Source organism: Heterodontus francisci, chromosome 16 (genome assembly GCF_036365525.1).
Source record: "Heterodontus francisci isolate sHetFra1 chromosome 16, sHetFra1.hap1, whole genome shotgun sequence".
In the NCBI taxonomy this organism is placed as follows: Eukaryota; Metazoa; Chordata; class Chondrichthyes; order Heterodontiformes; family Heterodontidae; genus Heterodontus; species Heterodontus francisci.
Window position 1 is genome coordinate 68,031,056 of NC_090386.1, and position 27,037 is coordinate 68,058,092.

The 27,037-nt window shown below is 42.6% G+C and overlaps 1 protein-coding gene across 2 annotated transcripts in view; it reads right to left on the minus strand.

The window, feature by feature from the left end:
* LOC137378176 (peroxidasin homolog) overlaps positions 1-27,037 on the minus strand; it is a 272,519-nt gene that overhangs the window by 99,039 nt on the left and 146,443 nt on the right. For both annotated transcript variants that reach the window (XM_068048332.1, XM_068048333.1), the window contains exons 3-7: positions 20,349-20,420; positions 17,775-17,846; positions 17,087-17,158; positions 13,293-13,364; positions 4,356-4,525 (exon numbers count right to left, since the gene is read on the minus strand). In XM_068048332.1, coding sequence (XP_067904433.1) covers positions 4,356-4,525; positions 13,293-13,364; positions 17,087-17,158; positions 17,775-17,846; positions 20,349-20,420 — 458 coding nt within the window. The remainder of the gene's footprint in view (positions 1-4,355; positions 4,526-13,292; positions 13,365-17,086; positions 17,159-17,774; positions 17,847-20,348; positions 20,421-27,037) is intronic.

A 27,037-nucleotide genomic window follows, 5' to 3' on the forward strand; every position in this document is an offset into this window, starting at 1 on the left:
GTGTCTTTACACCTACCTCCTGGATCCAGGTGCTTGCCTAAGGAGCCTCTGCAATCTGTCACGACCTATCACCACCACAATCTTCTTCTCAATGTCACTGACCTCCCCCAACCATGAGGCCTTCGATTCTCCCTCCAGGAATCAGCAGTCTACCCGATCAAACCCCCTCCCCTCCGAATCACCCCCCGCTTCCCAACCCCCCCCACTCTGGTATGGACTTACCTCACCCGAGGCCTTCAGTGACCAGTTTCCGTGTTTCCCTCTCTCTCTCTTTTTCTACAGTCTTTCCCAACTTTGCTCAGTTAACTTAAAAGGGAAAATGCTGTACAACAATCTGTGTCTTCACAACACAAGATGCACATCCTCAGTTAGCAGAGTGACACACATCAATATTCAATTCTTCACAGTGCAAGGATATAAATTCTATTTATGATACAAGTTTACTGAAGTTTGTTTAAAGAATAATTAGCAGTATGCATCAAGATTGTGGTGGATACATTGTATTTTAACTGCATACATTGTATTTTAAATAATGTGTTAGGACTTTGAAATGGTTTTCAATTTAATCATCTTCTATACTTAAAATAAATTATAATTTTTTAAAAACTAAAATTGAATGTATTATAAGTTCCATAAATATTATAGTGCTCAATATTTACTAGAAGGAAGCATTGGGGTTTCACATTTTTCATATTACAACAATATTACTCCAGCAAAGTTATAGAAAGAGGCAATTAAACCTCTGCAGTTCTATTAAACATTGTGACATTTACACAAATTCTGATGTGGAGCAAAATCAATAAGGTTTTGCTAATGTTTCCATCAGTGTAAGTTTATTGTATTACAGACTAGGTTGAACTTATTTTAACCTTCATTCCTTGTTCACATTGTATTAATGTAATAAAATGTTATGAACAGTTTTTTAAAAAACTGGAATAAGAAAGATGGCGTGTCGTTGTGATTAATGAGAGATAATGTGAGTCAGCCACACATTGCTAATGCGTGGCCATGCACTGCTGAAAAAGGAAAAGCAAAGAGAGGAAAAAGGTAAGTGTGGGAGGGGAAAAAAATAAAACCTGAACCCTGCCTAACTTGTATGGTTCAGCTATTGAATGGCCACCAGGAGAGACCTGAGCAAGGAAAGAGTTGAAGGAAACCATCGTTCCATGGTTTTAGGGTTTTAAACTATTCAAGCAATCTCCTGACCTCCCCCCCACCCCCCCGAATGTATTTTGCTCCTACTTCCTTCCCTTCACCAATACTTTAAAATTCTTTATTTGAAGAGCTTTTGTCACTACACACTTGCCATTTGAGGTCCCAACAGAGCCAACTTGTGTGAAACATAGGATTGCACAGTCAGGTGCATGTCATGATCATACCCAAGCACCCCAAATGGTTGGGAAACCTGGAAGCAGGATGTTAATTCTGTGGTTGAGTTAAAGTGCTGCGGCAAAACGTGCTCCATGAACCGTTGGGCTTCCCACCCACTGCCAGCCTCCCCTGCTATGAGTGAGTTCAAAAGTTAAAATCCTGCCCAAGGAGTCTGAAAGGGATATAGACAGGTTAAAGTGAGTGGGGAAGATGATGCACAGGGAGTATAACTTGGGGAAATGTGAGGTTATTCACTTTGTAGGAAGAATATAAAAACAGATTAAAAGGAGTCAGAAACTATTAAGTGTTGGTGTTCAGACAGATTTGGGTGTCCTTGCATGCAAAACACAAAGTCAACATTGAGGTACAGCAAACAATCAGGAAGGAAAATGGTATGTTGGTCTTTATTGCAAGGGGGTTGGAGTTCAAGAGTAAAGAAGTCTTGCTGCATTTGTACAGGCTTTAGTGATACCACACCTGGTGTATTGTGTACAGATTTAGACTCAGTACATAAGGAAGCCTTAGAGGGGTCGCAACAAAGGTTCACTAAATTGACTCCTGAGATGTGAGGGTTGTCCTACTCTCTGAAGTTAAGAAGAATAAGAGATGATCTCATTGAAACATACAAGATTCTGAGAGGACTTGAGAGGGTAGATGCAGTGAGGCTGTTTTCCCTGGCTCAAGAGTCTAGAACGCGGGGAATAGTCTCAGGGTGAGGGTCAGTCATTAGGACGGAGATGAGGAGAAATGCTTTTCACTAGAGGATTGTGAATCTTTGGAATTCTCTACACCAGAGGACTGTGGATCCTCAGTCAATGGGTATATACAAGGTTGAGATTGTTGAGATTCTTGGACTTTAAGGGACTCGAGGGATGGGGGATCGGGAGGGAAAGTGAAGGTAAGGTCAAAAATCAGCCATGATCCTACTGAATGGCACAGCGGGCCCAACAAGCCGCATGGCTTACTCCTGCTTTTATTTCTTATGTTCTTAAGTATCAATAACTAGAAACCTTAGTTTTTTGTCTTAGTTCAGGTGCCTTACCCATTTATTAACTTAGTCGCACTTCTCCGAATTCACCCAAGACAAGGATGTCACCCTTTGTTACAGTAAGGTACACTATACTAAAGGTGGGACAGACCAGACCCTTATACAGACTAATTATCACTCCCTGAAACTTGTGCTCTATCCCCCAAGCCGTACATCATGCTTTTTGCTTTCTTATTACCACTGCACATGGTATTGAATTTAAGGACTTATTTCAGATGCCGCTCCTGCTGTTTCCTGTACATTATTTTCATGTATTTTTGTACTGTCATTGTTAGATTCCTTTCCCCAGGTTCATCTTTCCTTCTGCTCTTCATTAAACAACAATCCTCACATTTTGGTTCAGTCTCCCAACCCACCCCAATCCCTCCAGACCTGGTCTGCTTGTTTCCTACTATTTATGACCCCTCCAAATTTTATATCATTAGTGAACTTGGAGAGTACCATCACATCCTCCAAATCATTAATATATATCAAAAACAACAATGGTTCCAGAACTGATCTATTTGGCACCCATCCACTCCCAGCCCTCGGACTTAATAACTACCATTTGCATTACCAACTGAAGCAGTTCTCCAGTTCAAGAATGTCTCTCCTATTTGAAACCTTTCTACCATATAAAATGTGGTACTGCTTCAAAGGTTTTGCTAAATTCTAGGTATAATTAATTATTCGAGATCTTCTGGTCAACTAACTTAGTTCTATACTCAAAGACCTCCAGTAGTCAAGCAAGATCTGTTACTTGAAAAGCTATATTGACTATTTATAATATTAGATTTCTCCTTTTAGAATAACTACTATTTTAACCATTACCAATGTCTAGAATTCCCTGGGTTATCCTTCCATCCTTTTTTATAAATTGGTACAATATTTACTTCTCTCCAGTCCTTCGATACAACTCTTTTATTCAGCATTTCACTTAAAATGCGTCAAGATATTTTTTGAAAAGTCTTTGGCAAGTACCTGGGTTTGACAGTACACCAAGGACATAAAAACTTTCATAATTCACAACAGAATTATTAAACTTAATACATCCAGTTGTTTTTTGCTGTATTTGAAAATTTCCCAGAAATATTTATGTCCAGAGTGTCTCTCTCTCTCTCTCGCATCTAGGAATTCAGTTGACGAGCTTCCCACAACTATCATGTGTCAGCTAACCTGAGCAAAGCCTCAATCAGACAGATGACAGCTCTCAGAATGTACCAGCGTCACTGTGTAAGCATTCTGTTGATCAGAACTCCATGAAAATTTAAAACCACTTTCCTTCTTGGTTCAGTGAACATCACGGCCCAAAGCTCCCTGCCATCTGGTGACACTGACTAAAACCCAGGGAAGCTTATTGTAGCATGAGTGATTTCTCTTTTAAGATAAAGTCCAATTTTCTTCCCTATGAAAACAACAGAGTAAAGCTTGACAAGAATAAAGCTGGCTACATATGAAGGCTTGTGATATACAACAAAAGAATGATATGGCAATCCTACTATTTGTTTTGCTAAACCAACCCTGCAACTCCCACTGGCCTGCATCTCAGCCTCAGTCTGAAAAATGAGTTCATGCTGTGTCTCTATTTCTGGCCACAGATTTAGAGGCACTTCTGCCCTCACCATGGACTCAGCCCTTAGAATGGTTCCATTCCTGACCTCAGCCCAAGATTTTGCTGCTTCAGGTTGCCAAATTTAGGAAACCAACTTCCCTCCATTGTTGCATGAACTTGAGCCTCATGCTCTGTTCCATTCCCACTCCAGCTCTCACTTCACCCAACGGATCCATCTGCTCGCCTAGTGTTGCATTAACTATCTGACTGCTTTGCTCCCCTTGAAGTGTTCCACCCCCCACCCAATTGTTGCATTCCCTCTCCATGCCCCCAACCACCCATGAACAAACCCATAGGGGATCAGCTAGTTAACAAGAATGAAATAATTGAGACAATTTAATTTACCACAATTAAACTCCTGTACTGTTACGGTTGTAACTGACCGCCCCTGAAGCCTTCTGGGATGCTCACAGGTAGCAGCTGTCTGGGCGTTACCATGTTCAGCATATTTCTTCAGCAGTTCTGCCAGCCACATTAATTCACAATCACAGATCAGTGAATTGGAGTCCAAGCGACTATAAAATAAAATAATAGAAAAATAATTGTATGTAAATTCAATGGCAGAACAGTCTGTAGACTACAAAGGTAAATTGTTTAGGGAGTGTGTACATCTTAGATTGTAATCCAATTTTTGTTAAACATTCTAGCAGATTCATTCCCATCATAAAGGATATCCAAACTACCTGTGCATCACACGTAGCAACTGGGCCCTCAAAACTTGGATCTTCTACCAAGTATACTTCATATTTGCTTGTCTGTCTGAATATTGTGGGCCTCGAGGTTTGGAAAGGGCTCTTTATTAAACCTGAATCAGAATACCACCATCCATTAGCATCAATACCTCCAGACTTGACTATTCCAATGTTTTCCTGGCTAATCTACCACCATCCAGAAGCTCAAGCATATCCAAAACTCTGCTGCCCATAACCCAAACCTGCACCAAGTCCTGGTCACTCATCGCCCCCTATTCTCGCTTACCTATATTGGCTCCTGGTCCACCAACACCTCAATTTTAACTTTTTCATGGTCACAGAATCTCAGAATCAGATATCAGAATCACAGAATCGTTACAGTGCAGAAGGAGGCCATTCAGTCCATCATGTCCACACTGGCTCTCTGAAAGAGCAATTCCCTCAGTTCCATTCCCTGCCTTCTCCCCGTAATCCTGCACATTCTTCCTTTCCATATAACTGTCTAATTCTCTTTTGAATGCTTCAATTGAACCTGCCTCCACCACGTTCTCAGGCAGCACATTCCAGACCTTAACCACTCGCTGCATGGAAAAGTTTTTCCTCATGTCACTTTTGCTTCTCCTACCAAGTACTTTAAATCTGTGCCCTCTTGTTCTCGATCCTTTCATGAGTGAGAACAGTTTCTCTCTATCTGCTCTGTCCAGACCCCCCATGATTTTGAATACCTTTATCAAATCCCTCTCAGCCTTCTCTTCTTCAAGAATAACAGTCCTGACTTCTCCAATCTATCTTCATAACTGAAATTCCTCATCCCTGGAACCATTCTCGTGAATCTTTTCTGTACTCCCTTCAATCCCTCATGCCTTTCCTAAAATACGGCGCCCATAACTGGACCCAGTACTGTACCTGAGGCTGAACTAGTGTCTTATACAAGTTCAACATAACTTCCTTGCCCTTGTACTCTATGCCCCTATTAATATAGCCCAGGATACTGTAAGCTTTATTAACCGTGCTCTTAATCTGTCCTGCCACCTTCAATGACTTATGCACATATACACCTAGGTCCCTCTGCTCCTGCACCCCCTTTAGAATTGTACCTTTTATTTTATATTGTCTCTCCATATTCTTCCTACCAAAATGAATCACTTCACATTTCTCTGCATTGAACTTCATCTGCCACCTATCCGCCCATTCCACCAACTTGTCTATGCCCTTTTGAAGTTCTACACTATCCTCCTCACAGTTCACAATGCTTCCAAGTTTTGCAACATCTGCAAACTTTGAAATTGTGCCATGTACACAAGGTCTAGGTCATTAATATATATCAGGAAAAGCAAGGGTGCCAATACTGATCCCTGGGAAACTCTACTACAAACCTTCCTCCAGCCCGAAAAACATCCATTAACCACTACTCTTTGTTTTCTGTCACTCAGCCAATTTATTGTGTTTAAATTACTCCAAGGCTGCCCCACTTCCGAGCTCTGTAATCTCCCCAGACCTACAGCCCTCCAAAAACTCTGCGTTCCTCCAGCTCTGGCCAATCATGCATCCTTACTCCCTTCACCCCAGCAGTGGCTGGCATATATTCAGCCGTCTAGGTCCTAAACTTTGGAATTCTCTCCATAAATTTCTCTCCACCTCTCTCTCCCCTTTTAAGACTCTCCTTAAAACCTACTTCTTATAGTCACGTGTCCCAATATCTCTCTCTTTGCCCCTGTGTCAATTTTTGTATAATAATGCTCCTGCAAAGCGGATTGGCACAATTTCCTATGTTAAGTATGCTGTATAAATGCAAATTGTTATGAGTAACTTGAGTTATAAGGTAACAGAATCATGGATTTAAATCTTTTAAATGACCCCTGCAACTTTTAACAAAAAAAAGTTGGGACACCCTGAAAATAAATGATAAAGGTTTAGATAGGAAAGAGAGGGATTATAGACAGCATGAAAAAAGTGTAGGAGTGCAAGACAGAGAGAACGCACAATTAGTCATTTGGAACAGTACAGTTACAAGACAGACTGGAAATAAAAAGATAAAATGTATAGTGTAAGATTAGAGAGGAGGGAGAAGATATTAGAAATCGAATCATCTGCAGTCTTGTAAAATTTATTTTGAAAATGTTGGATTTTATTGTAAAATTTTAAGAACAGAACATTCCTTGTGCTGTTCTAATTGGAGAACTGTTTACACAGAATTGTATTTTTGTTTTTGCATGAATCTTATGCACGTAATATAAGAAAGAGATAACTTGCATTTATATGGCACCTTTCTTAACCCAGGAGGTCCCACCGTGCTTTACAGCCAATTAAGTACTTCTGAAGTGCAATCTCTGTTGTAATATAGGAAACATGATAGCCAATTTTCATATGCACGTTCCCCCAAAACAACAATGACGAGATAATCTATTTTAGTGATGATGGCTGAGGGATGAATTTCAGCCAGGACACCAGCGAGAACTGCCCTACCCTTCTTTGAAATAGTGCCATGAGATCTTTTATATCCACCTGAAAGGACAGAAAGGTCTGGCTTAGTGACCAACAGACCAGACACACCGTTAATGATCACCAGTAATACTGCAACATTTCACAAGGACACTAACAGAACACAAACTTCAATATAATGTATATTGCTCTTGGAAGCATAAGAAACATATACACAACCCTTCTACAGAAATGTTCTCTCATTGCAATGATCATTTTAGAAGATTACCTATGATCATGTTACAATAATATTCTTATCCTACATGAGCTAATTTATGCTCAGAGCCACATTCACAATGTACTCTGAACATTCAGTTTCTCTAACCTATTGGCGAAAAATGCCCTATTTAGATTACTGGAGAACATGATGGCCCCATTAACCTGTCATCCGACAGGACTGATCTTTGATGTGACTTCTCACAAGGTCATGCTTGACAAGTGGAAAAGAAAGCATTAAAACGAAATCTGCACATCCATTAACACGTTGGGACATGCATTACTTTCTTTAAAAAAACATTTATTCAGCTGCATGTGGCCATGTAAATTCATCACCACAAATTTGAACACGGATCCCATCATTCTGTGGGAGATCTCCATATAGAAAATTCAGTTTCAAATAAAACCCAACAAAAAAAAATTATTCCAACTATTCAGAATGATGTAAATTTCCAATGCTTAGATTAGCAAAACAGAGATGCATTGTCAGAGTACCTTCCACCTCCCATGGATCTCACTCTCATTAATTATTACAGATTGTCTTGGAAATAGATGGCAGGAATCAAAGTTTACAGCTTTTTGCAAATGTTCCGATCAGTTTACTGACACTTCCCAACACACACAATCCCAAAGCATCACAACATATTGGAGTCTTATTAGCTGCAGTCACATGGACTGCAGCAGTTTAAGAAGGCAACTCACCATCACCTTCTCATGGGCAATTACGGATGGGCAACAAACACTGGCCTTGCCTGCAATGCTCACATCCCATGAACGAATGAAAAAACAAAGATATATCTGAAGATAACGCCAGGTGTGGACAGTGCCTGATGCTTTCTCTCATCTTCTCTCCAGTACACCATGTTGTTTTAAAAAACTGTAGAACTTAAATAATTTAGGAATAAAACAGAATAGTGGGATTACAATTTTTTTTTTATAAAGAACTGTAAACCATTATTCCAGAGTAAATGAGTATGCTGAAGTTATTTTTTTAGCAAATGAGTTGCTCATCTGGAAAATGAAATGTGCACAATCTTCTTTGTCATATGAATTAAATATCTATTTATTCTAATGGCTATACTCAAATTCATAGCAACAGTTGAAGTACAGCCAATACTTTAAACTGATATGTTTACTAGATTAATAGATGGTAGCACTTTATTAGAGTAAAAAAGTTGCAATTTTTAATTTACACAGTTAACCAAGTTTTGTAATTCTCTGTGATGGATGATGAACAATTAGTTTTTCCTGAACAGATGAGCTATAATCATTAGTCAGCATGGCTAACTGAGTAGATTTTATAAGCCCTCCTGTCAGTGACAGATAATAGTCCAATTCCCAAAGGAGCTTGGCAGGAAATATTTATATTGTCTTGTTACCAAATCTAAACCTGCAGCTAAAGGCAGATTAATGACTTCAATTGTGGGGCACTTAGTGAAGGTATTATTGCCAATTGAGTTAACTGAGAATAGTGTTTTCTTAGTGGAAATTATTAAACAAAGGGAATGACAATGGCTGTGATCCCATTAAGAGATTTCTACTCCACTTATGCTGCTTTTATATTACAGTACTGCAGTGTTAGTACTGCTGGTTCCTGACAGACAGGTCGCATGGCAGTTTACCAAAGTAAACTTACTGGTTTTGCTAAGACTGGCCCCAGGAAATACCTGAAAATGGTGACAGACTTGTAAATCCAGGTAAAACTGAGCCTACAAATCTGCCACTAGTCCACAGAAGATGAATTTAACAGCATAAAGACCAGGAAATGGTTCAAGGATGCCACGCTTCTGGAATCAGACTTGAGAAATATAAAATCTATTTAAGTGGCTGGCAAGTTGCCAGCTGCTTTTCCAAGTTCTAGTGAAAATAAATATTGATATTAAAGGCAGCAAGAGACCATCACCTGGAATTCCAATGGATCCTGGAACACTCAGTGACACCATTTTGGATCACCACAGATTGACACACAGATTCATAGAATCATAGAACGTTTACGGCACAGGAAGAGACCACTTGGCCCATCATGTCTGTGCCGATTGACAAGCCTAATCTTTATTACCCACTTGTAGCATAGAGCCACCTTCAAAAGCAGCTCCATACTTTCAGGTTTCGCCTTTCTGCAGATAATACTAATGGAGCAGAATTTCTGAAAGGGGTATTCCCGATCTTCTGCCATAACTTTAACAGGAGATTGAAGGAAATCCTGGAGAAATCGTGTTTATACCATTTCTCTGGGGTTTCCAATGATCCTCCGCTGACATTACAGCGAACCCCTGTGGACATCTTATCTTTCCATGGTTTGATGAGCAGAAGTGCAAAACTAGCAGTCAAAAACATTCTGGGAATCTCATCTCCATTAACACAGTAGTTTTGGGAGTGGGGAGGAAATACCAATCACTTGCTAATTTTTTTTATTCCTTCATGGGATGTCAGCATCGCTTGCATGCCAACATTTATTGCCCATCCCCAATTGCCTTGAAAAGGTGGTGGTGAGCTGTCTTCTTGAACTGCTGCTGTCCACGTGGTGCGGATACACCCACAGTGCTGTTAGGGAGGGAGTTCCAGGTTTTTGGCCCAGTGACAGTGAAGGAACCCGGCAATATAGTTCCAAGTCAGGATGGTGTGTGGCTTGAAGGGGAACTTGCAGGTGGTGGTGTTTCCATGCGTCTGCTGCCCTTGTTCTTCCAGATGGTAGAGATCATGGGTTTGGAAAGATTGAAGGACACAATGCAATTTCCCCAAAATCTCTCTCCCTACCTCCTTCGAGTGTGAGCTAAAAATTTTTCCCATAAGTATATTTTATTCATCAAAAATCTGTTAAAAAAATTTATTACAAAACAGTTCAAAACAGCACCAAGTTGACATTCCAAAAAGTGCAAAGGAAATCAGTTTTCTTCAATACAGGAGTGAGTTGCCTCACAACCCTTCCATTCCATTTTACATGCCATGTACATTTTACAGCAAACCCATATCTGGTGGATACAGCCCGAGGGTTTTCCCATGCGTCCAGCCCCTCAGTTCACTTTGGCAGGAGGACCTTACACAATGGTCTTTCCCCATTGAGCCTTTGCAGCGCTGACCCAAGCTTTAGTGCATCCCTCAGCACATAGTCCTGGACCTTGGAATGTGCCAGTCTGCAACACTCGGTTGTGGACAACTCTTTGCACTGGAAGACCAGTAGGTTTTGGGCAGACCAAAGGGCGTCTTTCACCGAATTGATGGTCCTCCAGCAGCAGTTGATGTCTATCTCAGTGTGCGTCCCTGGGAACAGCCCGTAGAGCACAGACCCCTGTGTTACAGAGCTGCTTGGGATGAACCTCGACAAAAACCACTGCATCTCTTTCCACACCTGCTTTGCAAAGACACATTCCAGAAGGAGGTGGGCAACTGTCTCTTCTTCACCGCAGCCACCTCAAGGGCAGTGTGTGGACAACTGTCTCTTCCTCACCGCAGCCACCTTGAGGGCAGTGTGTGGAGGGGGCGAGACTCCGGGCGTGCAGGAAGGATCTGATGGGGAGGGCCCTTCTCATCATCAGCCAAGCTATGTCTTGGTGCTTGTTTGAAAGTTCTGGTGATGAGGCATTCTGACAAATGACTTTGGCAGTCTGCTTGGGGAACCATCCGACCGGATCCACCATCTCCTTTTCCCGCAGGGCCTTGAGGACATTCCATGCAGATCACTGACTGATGGATTGGTGGTCAAAGGTGTTTTCCCGCAGAAACTTTCTCATGAAGCATAGGTGGTACGGCATGGTCCAACTGGATGGAACGTTCCGCGACAATGTGACCAGACCCATCCTTCGCAACACCGGGGACAGATAGAACCTCAGCACATAGTGACACTTGGTGTTTGTGTACTCGGACTGTATGCACAGCTTGATGCAGCCGCACACGAAAGTGGTCATCAGGATGAGGGCGAAGTTGGGTACATTTTTCCCACCCTTATCAGCTAAATCACCAACAGAAAGGGAACAAGAGGATATTTGCCCAACATGTCAGCAGTGACTCCATTTACCAGCTGCCACTGAATTCACTTTATTGTCACGCTAGCTACAATTGCATTGAACTGAAGGTGGGCTGCACTCTTACCCTACCCATACAAGTCAGCTATACTGCTTTTGAATTGCTTGGTATAAACCTTCAAACACAATTTTCAAGTAACTTGCATGTTTCTCCATTGACACTTTGATATTCTGAAAATTGGGCTGCAATGCAAGGAGGGCAGATTCCAAAGTACTTCACCTTTCCACATTGCAAACCAATTCAAGTCAAAATTGTCTTTGAATTGAAGTGGTGTTAGCGGTTTTAGCAGGCTTAAAAGTGGATAAATCCCCAGGCCCAGATGAGATGTATCCCAGGCTGCTATCTGAGGCAAGGGAGGAGATGGCAGGGGCTCTGACACAAATTTTCAAATCCTCTCTGGCCACAGGAAAGGTACCAGAGGAATGGAGAACAGCAAATGTGGTACCATTATTCAAGAAGGGTAGCAGGGATAAACCAGGTAATTACAGGCCAGTGAGTCTAACATCAGTGGTAAGGAAACTATTGGAAAAAATTCTGAGGGATAGGATTAATCTCCACTTGGAGAGGCAGGGATTAATCAAGGGTAGTCAGCATGGCTTTGTCAGGGGGAGATCGTGCCTAACAAACATGAATGAATTTTTCGAGGAGGTGACTAGATGTGTAGATGAGGGAAAACCGTTGATGTAGTCTACATGGACTTCAGTAAGGCTTTTGATAAGGTCCCGCATGGGAGATTGGTTAAGAAGGTAAGAGCCCATGGGATCCAGGGCAATTTGGCAAATTGGATCCAAAATTGGCTTAGTGGCAGGAGGCAGAGGGTGATGATCGAGGGTTGTTTTTGCAAGTGGAAGTCAGTGACCAGTGGTGTACTGCAGGGACTGGTGCTGGGATCCTTGCTGTTTGTGATATACATTAATGATTAGACGTGAATATAGGAGGTATGATCAGTAAGTTCGCAGATGGCACGAAAATTGGTGGTGTCGTAAATAGTGAGGAGGCCAATATAGATGGGCTGGTAAGATGGGCGGAGCTGTGGCAAATGGAATTTAATCCTGAGAAGTGTGAGGTGATGCATTTTGGGAGGATTAACAAGGCAAGGGAATATACAATGGATGGTACGATCCTAGGAAGTACAGAGGGACCCTGGTGTACTTGTCCATAGATCACTGAAGGCAGCAGCACAGGTAGATAAGGTGGTTAGGAAGGCATATGGGATACTTGCCTTTATTAGCCGAGGCATTGAATATAAGAGCAGAGAGGTTATGATGGAGCTGTATAAAACGCTAGTTAGGCCACAGCTGGAGTACTGTGTACAGTTCTGGTCACCATACTATAGGAAGGATGTGATTGCACTGGAGAGGGTGCAGAGGAAATTCACCAGGATGTTGCCTGGGCTGGAGCATTTCAGCTATGAAGGGAGACTGGATAGGCTAGGGTTGTTTTCCTTACAGCAGAGGAGGCTGAGGGGGGACCTGATTGAGGTGGACAAAATTATGAAGGGCATTGATCGGGTAGATAGGAAGAAACTTTTTCCCTTAGTGGAGGGGTCAATAACTAAGGAGCATAGATTTAAGGTAAGGGGCAGGAGGTTTAGAGGAGATTTGGGGAAAAAAATTTTCACCCAGAGGGTGGTTGGAATCTGGAACACACTGTCTGAAGGCAGGAACCCTCACAACATTTAAGAAGTATTTAGATGAGCACTTGAAATACCATAACATACAAGGCTACGGGCCAAGTGCTGGAAAATGGGATTAGAATAGATAGGTGCCTGATGGCCGGCACAGACATGATGGGCCAAAGGGCCTGTTCCTGTGCTGTATAACTCTATGACTCTAATTCAAATACACTTAAATTCACAACTGTTACTTACAGTCTTTTTAATGATTCAAGCTGATAGAAGGTCCCTGGATGTATTCTTGATAGTCTATTGTTGTGCAAGAATCTGCAAAATTAAAGAGAACATTGATTTTTTTTTAAAAAGCACCAGATAATTTGAAATATACTAAAAGGTAATAACTAGATATGTATTCAGCTCAGAAGAACTAAAAATAAGATCTTGTTACAGGCAGCTTCAATATTCTGGATTTAGCAGAAGATTCTCAATAGCACCCCCCAAATAAAAATCAAACAATTACTCCTTGTACCACACAGGATTACTCCCTGTTCCACGTGCTAGTGAGGGTAGGAATAGGAGGATAAGGCAAATGAATGCGTGGCTGAAGGGTTGATGTAGGAGGGAGGGCTTCAGCTACTTGGATCATTGGGATCTCTTCTGGTGCAGAGGTGTCCTGTACAATAAGGGCAGGTTGCATCTAAACTGGAAGGGGACCAATATCCTTGCAGGGATGTTTGCTAGTACTACTCAGGAGGGTTTAAACTAGTCGGGCAGTGGCGTGGGACCCAAAGTAGTAATCTCTCCGATGAGATAGTTGAGGCAAATGTAGAGGTTAAAGCGAGCAAGTCCAGTAGGCAGGCCAGGCAGGGGCAGGACAGGGAGCGTGGAAGGTCTGGTAGGCTAAACTGCATTTATTTTAATGCAAGAAGCCTTACAGGTAAGGCAGATGAACTCAAAGCATGGATCGGTACATGGAATTGTGATATTATAGCTATTACGGAAACGTGGTTGAGGGATGGGCAGGACTGGCAGCTCAATGTTCCGGGGTACCGATCCTTCCGGCGTGACAGAGGTGGAGGTAAGAGAGGAGGGGGAGTTGCACTATTGATTAGGGAGGACATCACGGCAGTACTTAGAGAGGATATCCCGGGGGGAATGTCCAGCGAGGCCATATGGGTAGAACTTAGAAATAAGAAAGGGGTGATCACTTTGATGGGATTATACTATAGGCCCCCCAATAGTCAGAGGGAAGTGGAGGAGCATATACGTAGGGTAATCACAGATAGGTGTAGGAATTTTAGGGTTGTAATATTAGGTGATTTTAACTTCCCTAATATTGACTGGGACTGCCTTAGTGCTAAGGGATCAGATGGGGAAGAATTTGTTAAGTGTGTCCAGGATAGTTTTCTGAAGCAGTATGTGGATGACCCTACTAGAGAAGGGGCTACAGTCGACCTCCTCTTAGGAAATGAGGATGGGCAGGTGGTTGATGTGTCAGTGGGGGAGCACTTTGGGACCAGCGACCATAACTCTATTAGCTTCAAGATAGTTATGGAAAAGGATAGGACTGGTCCTCAGGTTGAAGTCCTAAATTGGGGGAAGGCTCATTTCGATGGCATCAGACAGGAGCTCTCAAAGGTTGAATGGGAGAGGCAGTTTACAGGTAAAGGGACATCTGGCAAGTGGAAGGCTTTTAAAAGTGAGATAGGAAGAGTTCAGGGCCAGCATGTTCCTGTTAGATGGAAGTTTAGGGAACCTTGGTTGACGAGGGATATTGAGGGTCTGTTCAGGACAAAGAAGGACGCATATGTCAGGTATAGGCAGCTGGGATCGAACGAGTCCCTCGAGGAGTATAGGGGATGGAGGAGTACACTTAAGAAGGAAATTAGGAGGGGGAAAAGGGGCCATGAGATTTCCCTGGCAGATAAGATAAAGGAGAATCCTAAAAGATTCTATAAGTATATTAAGAGTAAAAGGGTAGTTAGGGAGAGAGTAGGTCCCCTTAAGGATCAGTGTGGCAACCTATGTGTGGAGCCACGGGAAATGGGCGAGGTCTTAAATGAATACTTCTCGTCTGTATTTACCGTGGTGAAGGTCATGGAAGCTACTGAGTTCAAGGGAGGGAACAGCGATATCCTGGAGCATATCAACATTACAAAGCAGGAGGTGTTGGAGGTTTTGAAGTGCATTAAGGTGGATAAATCCCCAGGGCCTGACCAGGTGTATCCTAGAATGCTATGGGAAGCAAGGGAGGAGATTGTTGGGGCCCTGGCAGAGATTTTTGTATCCACGGGTGAGGTACCGGAAGACTGGAGGATAGCTAAGGTTGTGCCTTTATTTAAGAAGGGCAGCAGAGATAAGCCAGGGAACTACAGGCTGGTGAGCCTTACATCTGTGGTGGGAAAGTTATTGGAAGGGATTCTGAGAAACAGGATTTCTATGCATTTGGAAAGGCATGGCCTGATTAGAGATAGTCAGCATGGCTTTGTGCGTGGGAAATCATGTCTCACGAATTTGATTGAGTTTTTCGAGGAGGTGACCAAGAGGATTGACGAGAGCAGGGCGATGGACGTCGTCAACACAGACTTTAGGAAGGCCTTTGACAAGGTCCCACATGGTAGGCTGGTCCAGAAGGTTCGAACACATGGGACCCAGGGTGAGCTCGCAAATTGGATACAAAATTGGCTTGGTGATAGGAGGCAGAGGGTGGTAGTGAAGGGTTGTTTTTCAGATTGGAGGCCGGTGACCAGTGGTGTGCCGCAGGCTCTCTGTTGTTGTCATATATATTAATGACTTGGATGTGAATGTAGGGGGCATGATTAGTAAGTTTGCAGATGACACCAAAATTGGTGGTATAGTGGACAGTGAAGAAGGTTGTCTAAGGTTACAACAGGATATAGATCAACTGGGAAAGTAGGCAAGGGATTGGCAAATGGAATTTAACGCAGACAAGTGTGAAGTGATGCATTTTGTGAAGGTAAACCAGGGCAGGACATATACAGTGAATGGCAGGGCCCTGGGGGGTGTTCTTGAGCAGAGAGACCTTGGGCTGCAAGTACATAGTTCCCTGAAAACGGCAACGCAGGTAGACAGGGTGGTGAAGGCGGCGTATGGCATGCTTGCCTTCATCGGCCGAGACACTGAGTACAAGAGTTGGGACGTCATGTTATTGTTGTACATAACGTTGGTTAGACCGCATTTGGAGTACTGTGTGCAGTTCTGGTCGCCGCACTACAGGAAAGATGTGCTTAAGCTAGAGAGGGTGCAGAAAAGATTCACAAGGATACTGCCTGGTTTGGAGGGCTTCAGTTATAAAGAGAGATTGAATAGGCTGGGTCTGTTTTCCCTGGAGCGAAGGAGGCTGAGAGGGGACATGATAGAGGTATATAAAATTATGAGAGGCATAGATAGGGTAGATAGCCAGAGTCTGTTTCCATGGTAGGGGTGACTAAAACTAGAGGGCATAGATTTAGGTGAGAGGGAGGAGGTTTAAAGGGGATCAAAGGGGTAAATTTTTCACAAAGAATAGTGGGTATCTGGAATGAGCTGCCTGAGGAGGTGGTGGAGGCAGGAACAGTAGCGACATTTAAGAGGCATCTGAACAGGTACTTGAATGAACAAGGCATAGAGGGATATGGAATTAATGCAGGCAGGTGGGATTAGTATAGATAGGCATTATGGTCGGCATGGACGCGGTGGGCCGAAGGGCCTGTTTCTATGTTGTACGACTCTATAATTACGTGTGGCACACCTGTGTGGAAACACATTTGATCAGAAATTCCTCCTTCCATTACATTAACAGACATTAACACATTTATTGTCAACATATTTGTTTTAATGCCTCCAATAAAATGAGGATTTTTAAAAGAATGTGCTAAGTATTTGCACATCTATCTCGCACAGTGTAATTTCAAGGCATAATGTGTTAAAGCAAAGGCAGAGAGGTATCAGAAATTTTAAATAAAACTGTTTGCACTGTGCTAATTAAAAACGATCAGTTTTGAAAAAATAATTGATAAAAATTATTTCTACCAAAATGCTGTACTCACAATCTTTCAAGTTTAGGAAGGTCACTAAAAGTTTCAGATTCTAACACATCTATATTATTGAAGTGAAGGTACCTGTTGGGGAAAAAGAAAATTAGATTCTAAAAATTGCAGCACAGGAGGTGGTCATTCAGCTGAACAGCTAGCTTTTCAACTGAAGCCTGTCAATATAATCCTATTTCCTTGCCCTTTCCGACTATTATTTCGAAATATTTATCCAATCACCATTCAAATGATGTGATAGTCTCTACTTCAAGAGGGAACGGTAGCACACTTGTTATGTTACGGGTCTAGTGATCCAGAGGCCTGGACTAATGATCCGGAGACATGAGTTCAAATCTCACCACACCAGCCAGCGAATTTAAATTCAGTTAATTAAATAAATCTGAAGTAAAAGAAGCTTGTGTCAGTAATGGTGACCCTGAAACTACTGGATCGTCATTAAAACCCATCTGGTTCACTAGTGCCCTTTCGGAAAGAAAATCTGCTGTTCTTACTGTGTCTGGCCTCATGTGACTCCAGACCCGCAGCAATATGGCTGACTATTAATTGCCCTCTGAGATGACCTAGCAAGCCACTCAGTTAAGGGGAATTTAGGAATTGGCAATAAATGCTGGCCTTGCCAGTAATGCCCCCCACCCCTCCTGTGAATGAATAAAAAAAATTACAGAAAGATCATTTTTAAACTTACAGCTGTTCCAGGGAAACCAACCCCTTAAAAGCTTGTTTCTGAATTGTCTGGATTTCATTTTTGTAGAGGTAGCTTTAAAAAAGGAAAAAGCTTGTCAGACAATTTATTTAAATAGTGCATTATCAAGTCATCTATCATACTTATTGCAAGTCAGACGTGAAACATTTACAGACTGTGAATTTCCGCTCGGAATCTGTCACTCACCTTCTAACTTTGACAGAACAGCCATGGAAAATATGAAAAAGTAGGAGTGCTCCTATGGAAATTCATCCCACAGTTTACCTAGATAGCCATAGATTTGACCACTGTTACACTGTACCTACATCACCAACTCGAAGTCTGATTTATAATAATAGTTTCAAATATTTGTGTAGGGTCTCCTACAAACGTTCATATATTCCTCAGGGCCGCTTGGTTTGAGTCACTCTTCGGGACCCCGTGTCTTAACATCCGAGTGCATGCTGGTCAACTTAGAAAATTAGCAAAAACTGATGGCTGCAAAAGATTCTGAACTCAAAAAGAGGCCTATGCATTCAATCGCATTAAAAGTGCAGTGGGGCTTGTCTCATTGTAACTTAAGCTGCACGTTCACCTGACATTTCATTTGTGTAGAGGAAGATTGCTGCAGAAACTTTGGTGATTTTTCCTAATTTCCTGGGGAGAAATCTGGGCCTATTGTGGATATGTACTGGTACTCTACTGCTAAATGTAAAATGCTGTTTTAAATTACATCTAAGGTTGTCACAATAATAAAGAGGCACTCCCTCTCCCGAATTTGCACTAACATTTCCAACTCGTGCCCCCAAAGTTAATACTGATATGCTTCTTAGATTCTCTTGCCCACCCACTTCACACTGGCATTATTCTTCCCCAATTCTCCCTTCACCCAAAACTGATAGAATTTTGATCCCTGCAGTAATTAGCACAAGCCATGGGCAGGATTTCTTGATCTTGCAAATCATATCCCAAGTTCTTGTTGGCGCTCTTTTCCTACTTATCTCCAATTCCCATTGGTGTACTTCTCCCCATCCCCCTTCACACTTTATATTTACGTCCACCTTATGTTAATTGTATATCAATTGAGGGGTTTAATTGCATTTAGGTGGTGGGCATTGATTGGGGACACATCTGTGCTCATTTTATATATATAAACATTATATATAGAGGAGTTGTTGTTTGGAGATGCATGAAATGCAATGTGTGCCTCTGCAAATAAAAGCTTAGAAGTTTATAGACTAGGCTCCAGTGTTCTATCCTTCGCCGCTTGGCTATCCGAGATATAACACCTTATTAAGATGAATCATATGGAGAGAGACTATTACCCTGAAGGTTCAATCCAACTCAATGCATTTGAAGTTACACACAACATAGCTACTAGCTATTGGATGATCTTACAGCATGCGTGTGAATATTGAAGAGGTCTGTTTCAGTGCCAACATATAGAATAGATCTGTTTACACCAACGATCAGTTATGCTTTATGTTGAGTTGGGAACTCAGTCCAAGATCTAGTTATGAGTATGCCTCAAACACATAAAAACTTCCAAGCTTACAGAGAAAAAATTATACATCTGGAGATTCAGATATGCCTGGTAACATTTATTAAAAAGATACACTTCTGTATCATGTTTAGAGATTTGGCCATCCAGTGATGTAGCTGCTTTGTATTACCCACATTTAATGAGTACATGGATACCATGGCCGGAATTTTACAGCCCCCCAACAAGTGGCTGGTGGCAGGGGGCCCAAAAGATTTCGTGGAAGGCGGAGGGGGCCATTCCTCGCCACCACCGTCCTACTCGCCCCAGGCCAATCATGGCCCTTAAGTGGCCAATTAACTGACATTTAAGTACCTCCTCCCTCCGCCGTTGGTATTTTACCTGTGGCAGCCGAATGGCAAAGGCACCAAGAACACTGCCAGGTAAAACCTGGCAGCCTTCTTGCAGGCTGGGGGGGTATGGGGGGGGGGCCTCTTAATCGGGCACTCTGTGCCCCACGGAGGTCCTCTCCTGAAGTCCCAACCATCCCCACCGCACAACACTACCACACCCACCCCCCCCAACCAAACTGCCACCCTTGCCTCGCCGGAGCCCGGCTGATTTTTTGGGGCCTCGCTGGAGACACTTACACACTTACCATCTTTCCAGGGCCATCCTTTCTCTTCTTGCTGAATCTGGGAAGTCCTGGTGGCGCTGCGGCGACTAAGAGCTGATTGGCCAGCAGCTCCTCAAGGAGGCGGCGGTCCCGTCCAAGACCAATTTAGGGCATGGGGAGCAAAAAATCCCAGAGTGTTTCCCCAGACCTGGTGGAGGCGAGTTCGCCATGGACTTTCCGGCCCATGTATGTGAAGCACATACATGAGGTAAAAGTGACATATTGAGATCAATATTATCTTACAGCAAATAAATATTCTGTAAATTTATCCCACTACACAAGATTACTTCATGCACATTCAGGTTATGAAGCAATATTGCAAGACAGAAACAAGGGCAAGGAGAATTGAATCATGTCTGCCTTCTAATACATGATGCAACTGACAGCAAGTATTCCTATGCGCTTATTAATGTAAACTCACAGGTACTTCAGATTTTCCAACTCCTCAAAGGCTCTCCGTGGAATCCTCTTAATCTGGTTATTGTTGAGCAGCCTGCAGAAACAAAAGGAGTCAGTAAATAGAAATTGTTAAAACATGTTTCAGTTTGGACACACTATTTAGGTAGTATTTGTTTCTAGAAAAGTGTTTGTAGAGAAAATAAGGGGGAATCCCCCTCTCATTTTCCTAAACCTTGAACTTCCAAGCTTTTGGCCATTGTGGCCACTTAGTTGAATATATTTATTTGCATCTGTCTCAAACTATGGATAGGAACAAATCTGTTCAGATTCATGATTTATCCATCATTGAGGCATGTGTTCAGAACAGACCTTTCCAAAATTCAAACAAGACAAACTAGGGAAAAAAAATAAATAAAAATAAGTAGAACCGAGTTGTCGGGTATTGTGAGGTGGATTATCAGGGCTCAAAGTCCACATGTGGTGCAATCACAACTCTGCATTCTCTCCTTACAGAAGAGAGTGCAGAACCTCAGGGAGAGGCAGAGAACTGGAGGGGCGGTGATACATTCCAGTGTTGGTCACCTTGATGACCACTGGTAATGCATTTCCACCTCGTCCACTCTTGTTCCAGGAGGGTGCAGATATAAGCAATGAACTGCCACGAAAACCCGAGCCTTCTGAGGCATTGGTGCTCACACATATTGAAAGAGCTGATCCTCTACCCGTAGATCCTGTGTTGGGGTCCCGCATCCTTCAAGATGAATATCTGTGTCTATCCCCGCTGTTCTGTACAGCAGCATATGGCTGAGGAGAAGGCAGCTGCTGCTCCTTTTATTCCTCATCAGAGGTCCAAGGCAGAGCTCCATAAATTGCTCCCATGCTGCAGAGAAGGTTGACAGCAGGGAAGTGCAGATCAAGGGGAGTGAAGTCCGAGACAGGTGAAGTAACCTCCAAGAAGCTCAATCACCTGTCAAGCAGTGAGAGCACCACTCTCAGAAGTGCTGTGAGCATCAGCCCCTCACCTAGGCACGGCTGCAACTATTCAGTTTCATTGTTTGCAGACTTCCCAGCCTGTCAGTTTCACTGAAGAAGCACTTCCGCTGTGTTCCCGCCTGGTTGACCCTGGCGAGTTCCACACTGCTTGGGAAACGCATGCACTGACTGTTAAAAGCCAGAATTCTGGGTTAAATCCTGAGTCAATCGAGTATTTAAATATTTTAATTACTTAGCTGACAGCTCCTTGAGGATTTCGCACTTGCCTGCAAACCCACCCAGGGGCAAACCCGGAAGTGGGTGGAATCATGTTAGGTTCCCGAACTAAAGCCACTTTTTCAGGCTTTAACCTCCCCCCATCCCTTCGCCCGCACCTGAACCTGCCTCCCCTTGATGTTAAAATTCTGCCATTGATGGCAAGTCTTGCCGAGATTCTGTGCCTTGAATTGTGTGTGTCTTGAAGACATTAGTTTTGATTGGTGCATTGTTCTTAATTCTTATAAATGGTACTCATTGCTTTTGGAGTGGTGAAAATTACCCACAGGTTAAAAGAAAATCCATAGAGAACTAAAAGCAGTTGTCTTATTAGCTAAAAACAACCTTGTTTACTTACAAAACAATCAGGAGGTCTATGTTCCATAAAGGATGACTAGTTTACAACTTCACAAAAGATCCACTAATTTCTAATACTTGTACACATTATTCTAACATCCTAAATAATCTGGGAATGATCACTCACATTTAATATTAACTCAATCTGTAATTTCAGGACTACCTATTTCAATTACGCTACTCTTCCTCATTTGGTATCATCTGCAAATTTACCCAATATCCAAGTCATTGATGTAAAATAGTAACAAAAGTGGTACCAACACATAGCCCTGGGAGCACCCCCTACCCCACAACACGACTCTTCTAACAGGTACCTATTTTCTACCTTTCAGCCAATTTCTTACCCATTCCCATGTTTTACCCCAAGCCCACAGTTTTTAGGCTTAACTGGTAGCCTTCAGTGTGGAACTTTATCAAATTACTTTTGCAAGGTTTGCGACAGACCACATGAAGTGCCATTTTCTGAAGGAAATCAAGGAGTTTAGTTAGGCCTGGTCTACCCTTTCTAAAGCTACATTAGTTCCTGTTTGCAAGGTGGTTGTTAGGCAGCTTTACAGTAATCAGTTCCATTAATTTACACAGAATTGAAGTAAGACAATTTTTAAAAATTCGTTCATGGGATGTGGACATCGCTGGCCAAGTCCAGCATTTATTATCCATTCCTAATTGCTCTCAAGAAGGTAGTGGTGTGCTTTCTTCTTGAACCACTGCAGTTCATGTGGTGTAGGTATATCCACAGTGCTATTAGCGAGGGAGTTCCAGGATTTTGACCCAGTGACAGTGAAAGGACAACAATATAGTTCCAAGTCAGGATTGGTGTGTGACTTGGAGAGGAACTTGCAGGTAGCGGCATTCCCATACATATGCTGCCCTCATTCTTCTAGATGGTAGAAGCCTGGAAGGTGCTGTTAGACAAGCTTTGGAGAGTTGCTGCAGTGCATCTTGTAGATGGCACACACTGCTGTCACTCTGCATCAGTGATGGAGCGAGTGAACGTTTGAGATGATGGATAGGTAGGGTGCCAATCAAGTGGGTTGCCTTGTCCTGCATTGTGTTGAGCTTCTTGAGTGTTGTTGGCAAGTGCTGAGAGTTGCATTACACTCCTGACTTGTACCTTGTAAATGTTGGAAAGGCTTTGGAGAGTCAGGAGGTGAGTTACTCGCCACAAAGTTCCCTGCCTCTGTTGTGCTTTTGTAGCCACAGTATTTACATGGCTGGTCCAGTTAAGTTTCTGGTCAATGGTGCCCCTCAGGACATTGATGCTGGGGAATTTAGCGATGGCAATGCCACTGAGTGTCAAGGGGAGATAGTTAGATTCTCTCTTGTTGGAGATAGTTATTGCCTGGCACTTGTGTGATGCGAATGTTACTTGCCACTTATCAGTCCACGCTTGACTATTGTCCAGGACATGAAGCATGCAGGCACGGACTGCTTCATTATCTGAGGAATTACGAATGGGACTGAACACTTGCAATCATTTGTGAACATCTCCACTTCTGACTTTATGATGGAGGGAATGTCATTGATGAAGCAACTAAATGTTCCTGAGTCAAGGACACTGTCCTGAAGAACTCCTGCAGCAATGCCTTAGGGCTGAGATGATTAGCCACCAAAAACCACAATCATTTTCCTTTTTTCTAGTTGTGACTCCAGCTAGTGGAGAGTTTTCCTAGTGATTCCTATTGACTTCAATTATACTTGGGCTCCTTGATGCCACAGTCAGTCATGCTACCTTGATGTCAAGGGCAGTCACTCTCACCTCTAAAATTGAACTCTTTTGTCCATATTTGGACCAAGGTGGAGCTGAGCAGTCATGGTGGAACCCAAACTGAGTATGGATGAGCAGGTTATTGGTGAGTAAGTGCCACTTGATAGCACTGTTGACGACACCTTCCATCACTTTGCTGATGATTGAGGGTAGACTAATGGGCCAATAACTGGCTGATTGGATTTGTCCTACCTTTAATGGGCAGGACATACCTGGGGCAAATTTTCCACATTGTAGGGTAGATGCCAGTGTTGTAGCTATACTGGAAGAGTATGGCTCGGGGCGTGGCTAGTTCTGGAGCAATTCTTCAGTACTACAGCCAGGATATTATCAGGCCCTTGCCTTTACTGTGTCCAGTGCATTTAGCTATTTATTGATATCATGTGAAGTAAATTGAATTGGCTAAAGACTGGCACTCGTAATGCTGGGGACCTCAGGAGGAGGCAGAGATGGATCATCCACTTGGTGATCTGGCTGAAGATGGTTACAAATGCTTCACCCTTGACTTTTGTACTGACCTGCTGGGCTCACCCATCGTTGAGGATGGGAATACCTGTGGAGCCGATTCCACCTCCCGTTGGTTAATTGTTCACCCCCATTCATGACTAAGTGACAAGATTGCAGAGATTTAATCTGATCCGTTGGTTGTGGGATCGCTTTGCTCTTTCTATAGCATGCTGCTTCTGCTTTTTAGCATGCATGTAGTCCTGTGTTGTCGCTTCACCAGGTTAGTACCTCACTTTTAGGTATACACGGTGCTGCTCCTGGCATGTTCTTCGACACTCCTCACTGAACTAGGGTTGGTTCCTTGACTCAATGGTAATGGTAGAGAGAGTGATATGCCAGGCCAGAAGATTACAGATTGTGGTGGAGTACAGTTCTGCTGCTGCTGATGGCCCACAGCGCCTCTTGAATGCCCAGTTTTGAGCTGCTGGATCTGATCTGAATCTAACCCATTTAGCACAGTAGTAGTGATACACAACAGGATGGAGGGTATCCTCAGTGTGAAGGCAGACTAATGGGTCTGCAATTATCTGCTCCTTATCTGGTCTCCTCCACATCAGCGTGACCAAACACAGATTGGGTGATCGCTTTGCAGAACGTCTCTGTTCAGTTCACAAGCATGACCCTGAGCCTCCAGCCACCTATCATTTTACTTCTCTATCCTATTCTCACTCTGACCTCTATGTCCTTGGCTTACTACACTGCTCTAATGAAGCTCAAGGAACAGCACATCATCTTTTGATTAGGTATTTCTTTATTTCTATAAGTATCTATGTCTGCTCTGTCACCCTATTTTGAATATGGGCACCACATTAGCCCATTTCCAATTCACTGGTACATCTTCAGTGCTTATTGACTCCCTAACAATGATTATGAATGGCCCACAAATTTCCTTGACATTCTGCTGTAAATAATTAACGACTGGTGATTTAAATGGTTTAAACCTTTTCAGCTTGACTAAGACTTCCGTTACATCTAAATTCTGAATATTGTTTTGGTACTTTTTTTGGGAACAGCATATTGTTCACTTCTTACCTCGGGAATACTTTATGAAATATATGGAGCTACTCACAGGCATCAGAGGATATACTGTATTATAGGGACAAGATCATCATGCCATGTAAATAACAATGGAACATTCTGCTGCTACAGTGCAGGTGTAGACAACAGTAATTAGACTTTGCAGCCATAAAGGTAAGTAAACACTTAAACATTGTGCAAGTTCACATGCATGTCAATTAAGATACTACAGACAATGTGGTCCTGGTGTGATCTGTGATTGGAGAGCTTTTCTGTACAAAGTCGTCAGTGTGTGATGCCTGAAGTGTGATCGACAAGATGTGTGTGCATTCTTATGGTTTCTAGAATTAGATAGGATGGGTGGATGGGCAGTTCCACAACTTGCTGCTTGCTTTCAAAGAAAGTGAATTATTAAACTTACATACCATACTAAGTTATTAACCCTCCATAAACTTTTTCTCGTTTCTGTAGAAAAGATCCTGTAGTTTGAAGCCCAGGGATTTTTTTTACCATTAGTAAGATTACTGGCTTCAGCATTGTGAGTGTTAACGTTATTAGCACGTGCAGGCTTGAATCTGCAGCTGCTTTTGCGATTTGTCTGTTTTTTTTGTGACAATGCATTTGGCCACAGCATAAAACACAGCATACTGCCAATTTGTTTCCAATGAAGTGTAGCCAATAGCATGCAACTTATTACCATGACCATTCAAATTAATTAAGTAAAAAGCTTATCAACACAGAGAACCAGTGGGAAAAGAGAGTCTGTGGAAAATGAAGTTCACTTCAAAGGACCCTGAACTCTTCATCACCAGTCATGTATGGTTAAAGGTACGGCTGCTGATGGTGGGGCAAAGGGAATTTCCCCAAAGACAAGAGCAGCTATGGTGGGATACCAGAGCAGTATTCTGCATTGCTGCACCCTGCACTCCACAGTATTTAAAGTCAGAGTTACCTTCATGCTACGCTATTAGCTGCAGATAAATTTTCAATTTGGAGATGGGTCCTATGGAGCCTGACCCATAAGAAACTGCATATGTTGCAGCTTGTGCAGAAATCACATCACCCTTCAAAATCCAAAGCTAATACCCCAAGTAAACACACCTTATCCAAGCCTTTCTGGGGCTACATTGTGGAGAACCCCATGTCACGGCGAAATATATCTCCTTTAGCATTTTGAAAATGCTGAGGCATGCACAACTGAAGCACAAGCCATACAATGCTTGAATTAGGTCGCTTTACTATAATTCATTTTGAGGAAAGGGCTCACTTACTCAAGTCATTAACCAAGTCTTTAAACTACAGTCAAACTGCTATAAAAGCAAACTATACATACCAATCACATGTAGTCAGTCACAATTTGGTGCTTTCTTTATCAAAATGCCACATTTACCAGTTAGTTGGCATTCATCCATTCCCTAAAATAAAGGCAAATTGATCCAGCTCAAGTTTGTCAATTAATTTACTAGATTCTCATGCAGTATTTAGATCATCTGCATACCTGAGCACCACTTCTCTAGGAAGCTTCAATTTACAAATGACATGAACAGCAAAGACACTACCAATCACCAACAATGGGTGGGATGTAAAATAAATCTTAAACACAAACTGCCCACTTCTGGTTGTAACAGCGATGGGATGGGGTGGGAGGGGGTGGTGGTGTTGAAAAAACAGGCAACCTACCTGCTCGCAGGAGGTGGATTGGTCATTTAAATATTTTAATGAGGCTGCATACCTCAGATTTTAGCTCTATTTTACATTTAAAACACTATAGCTTTTGGGGAAACTCGGACTTCTGAGATTCCTGACCAGAACAC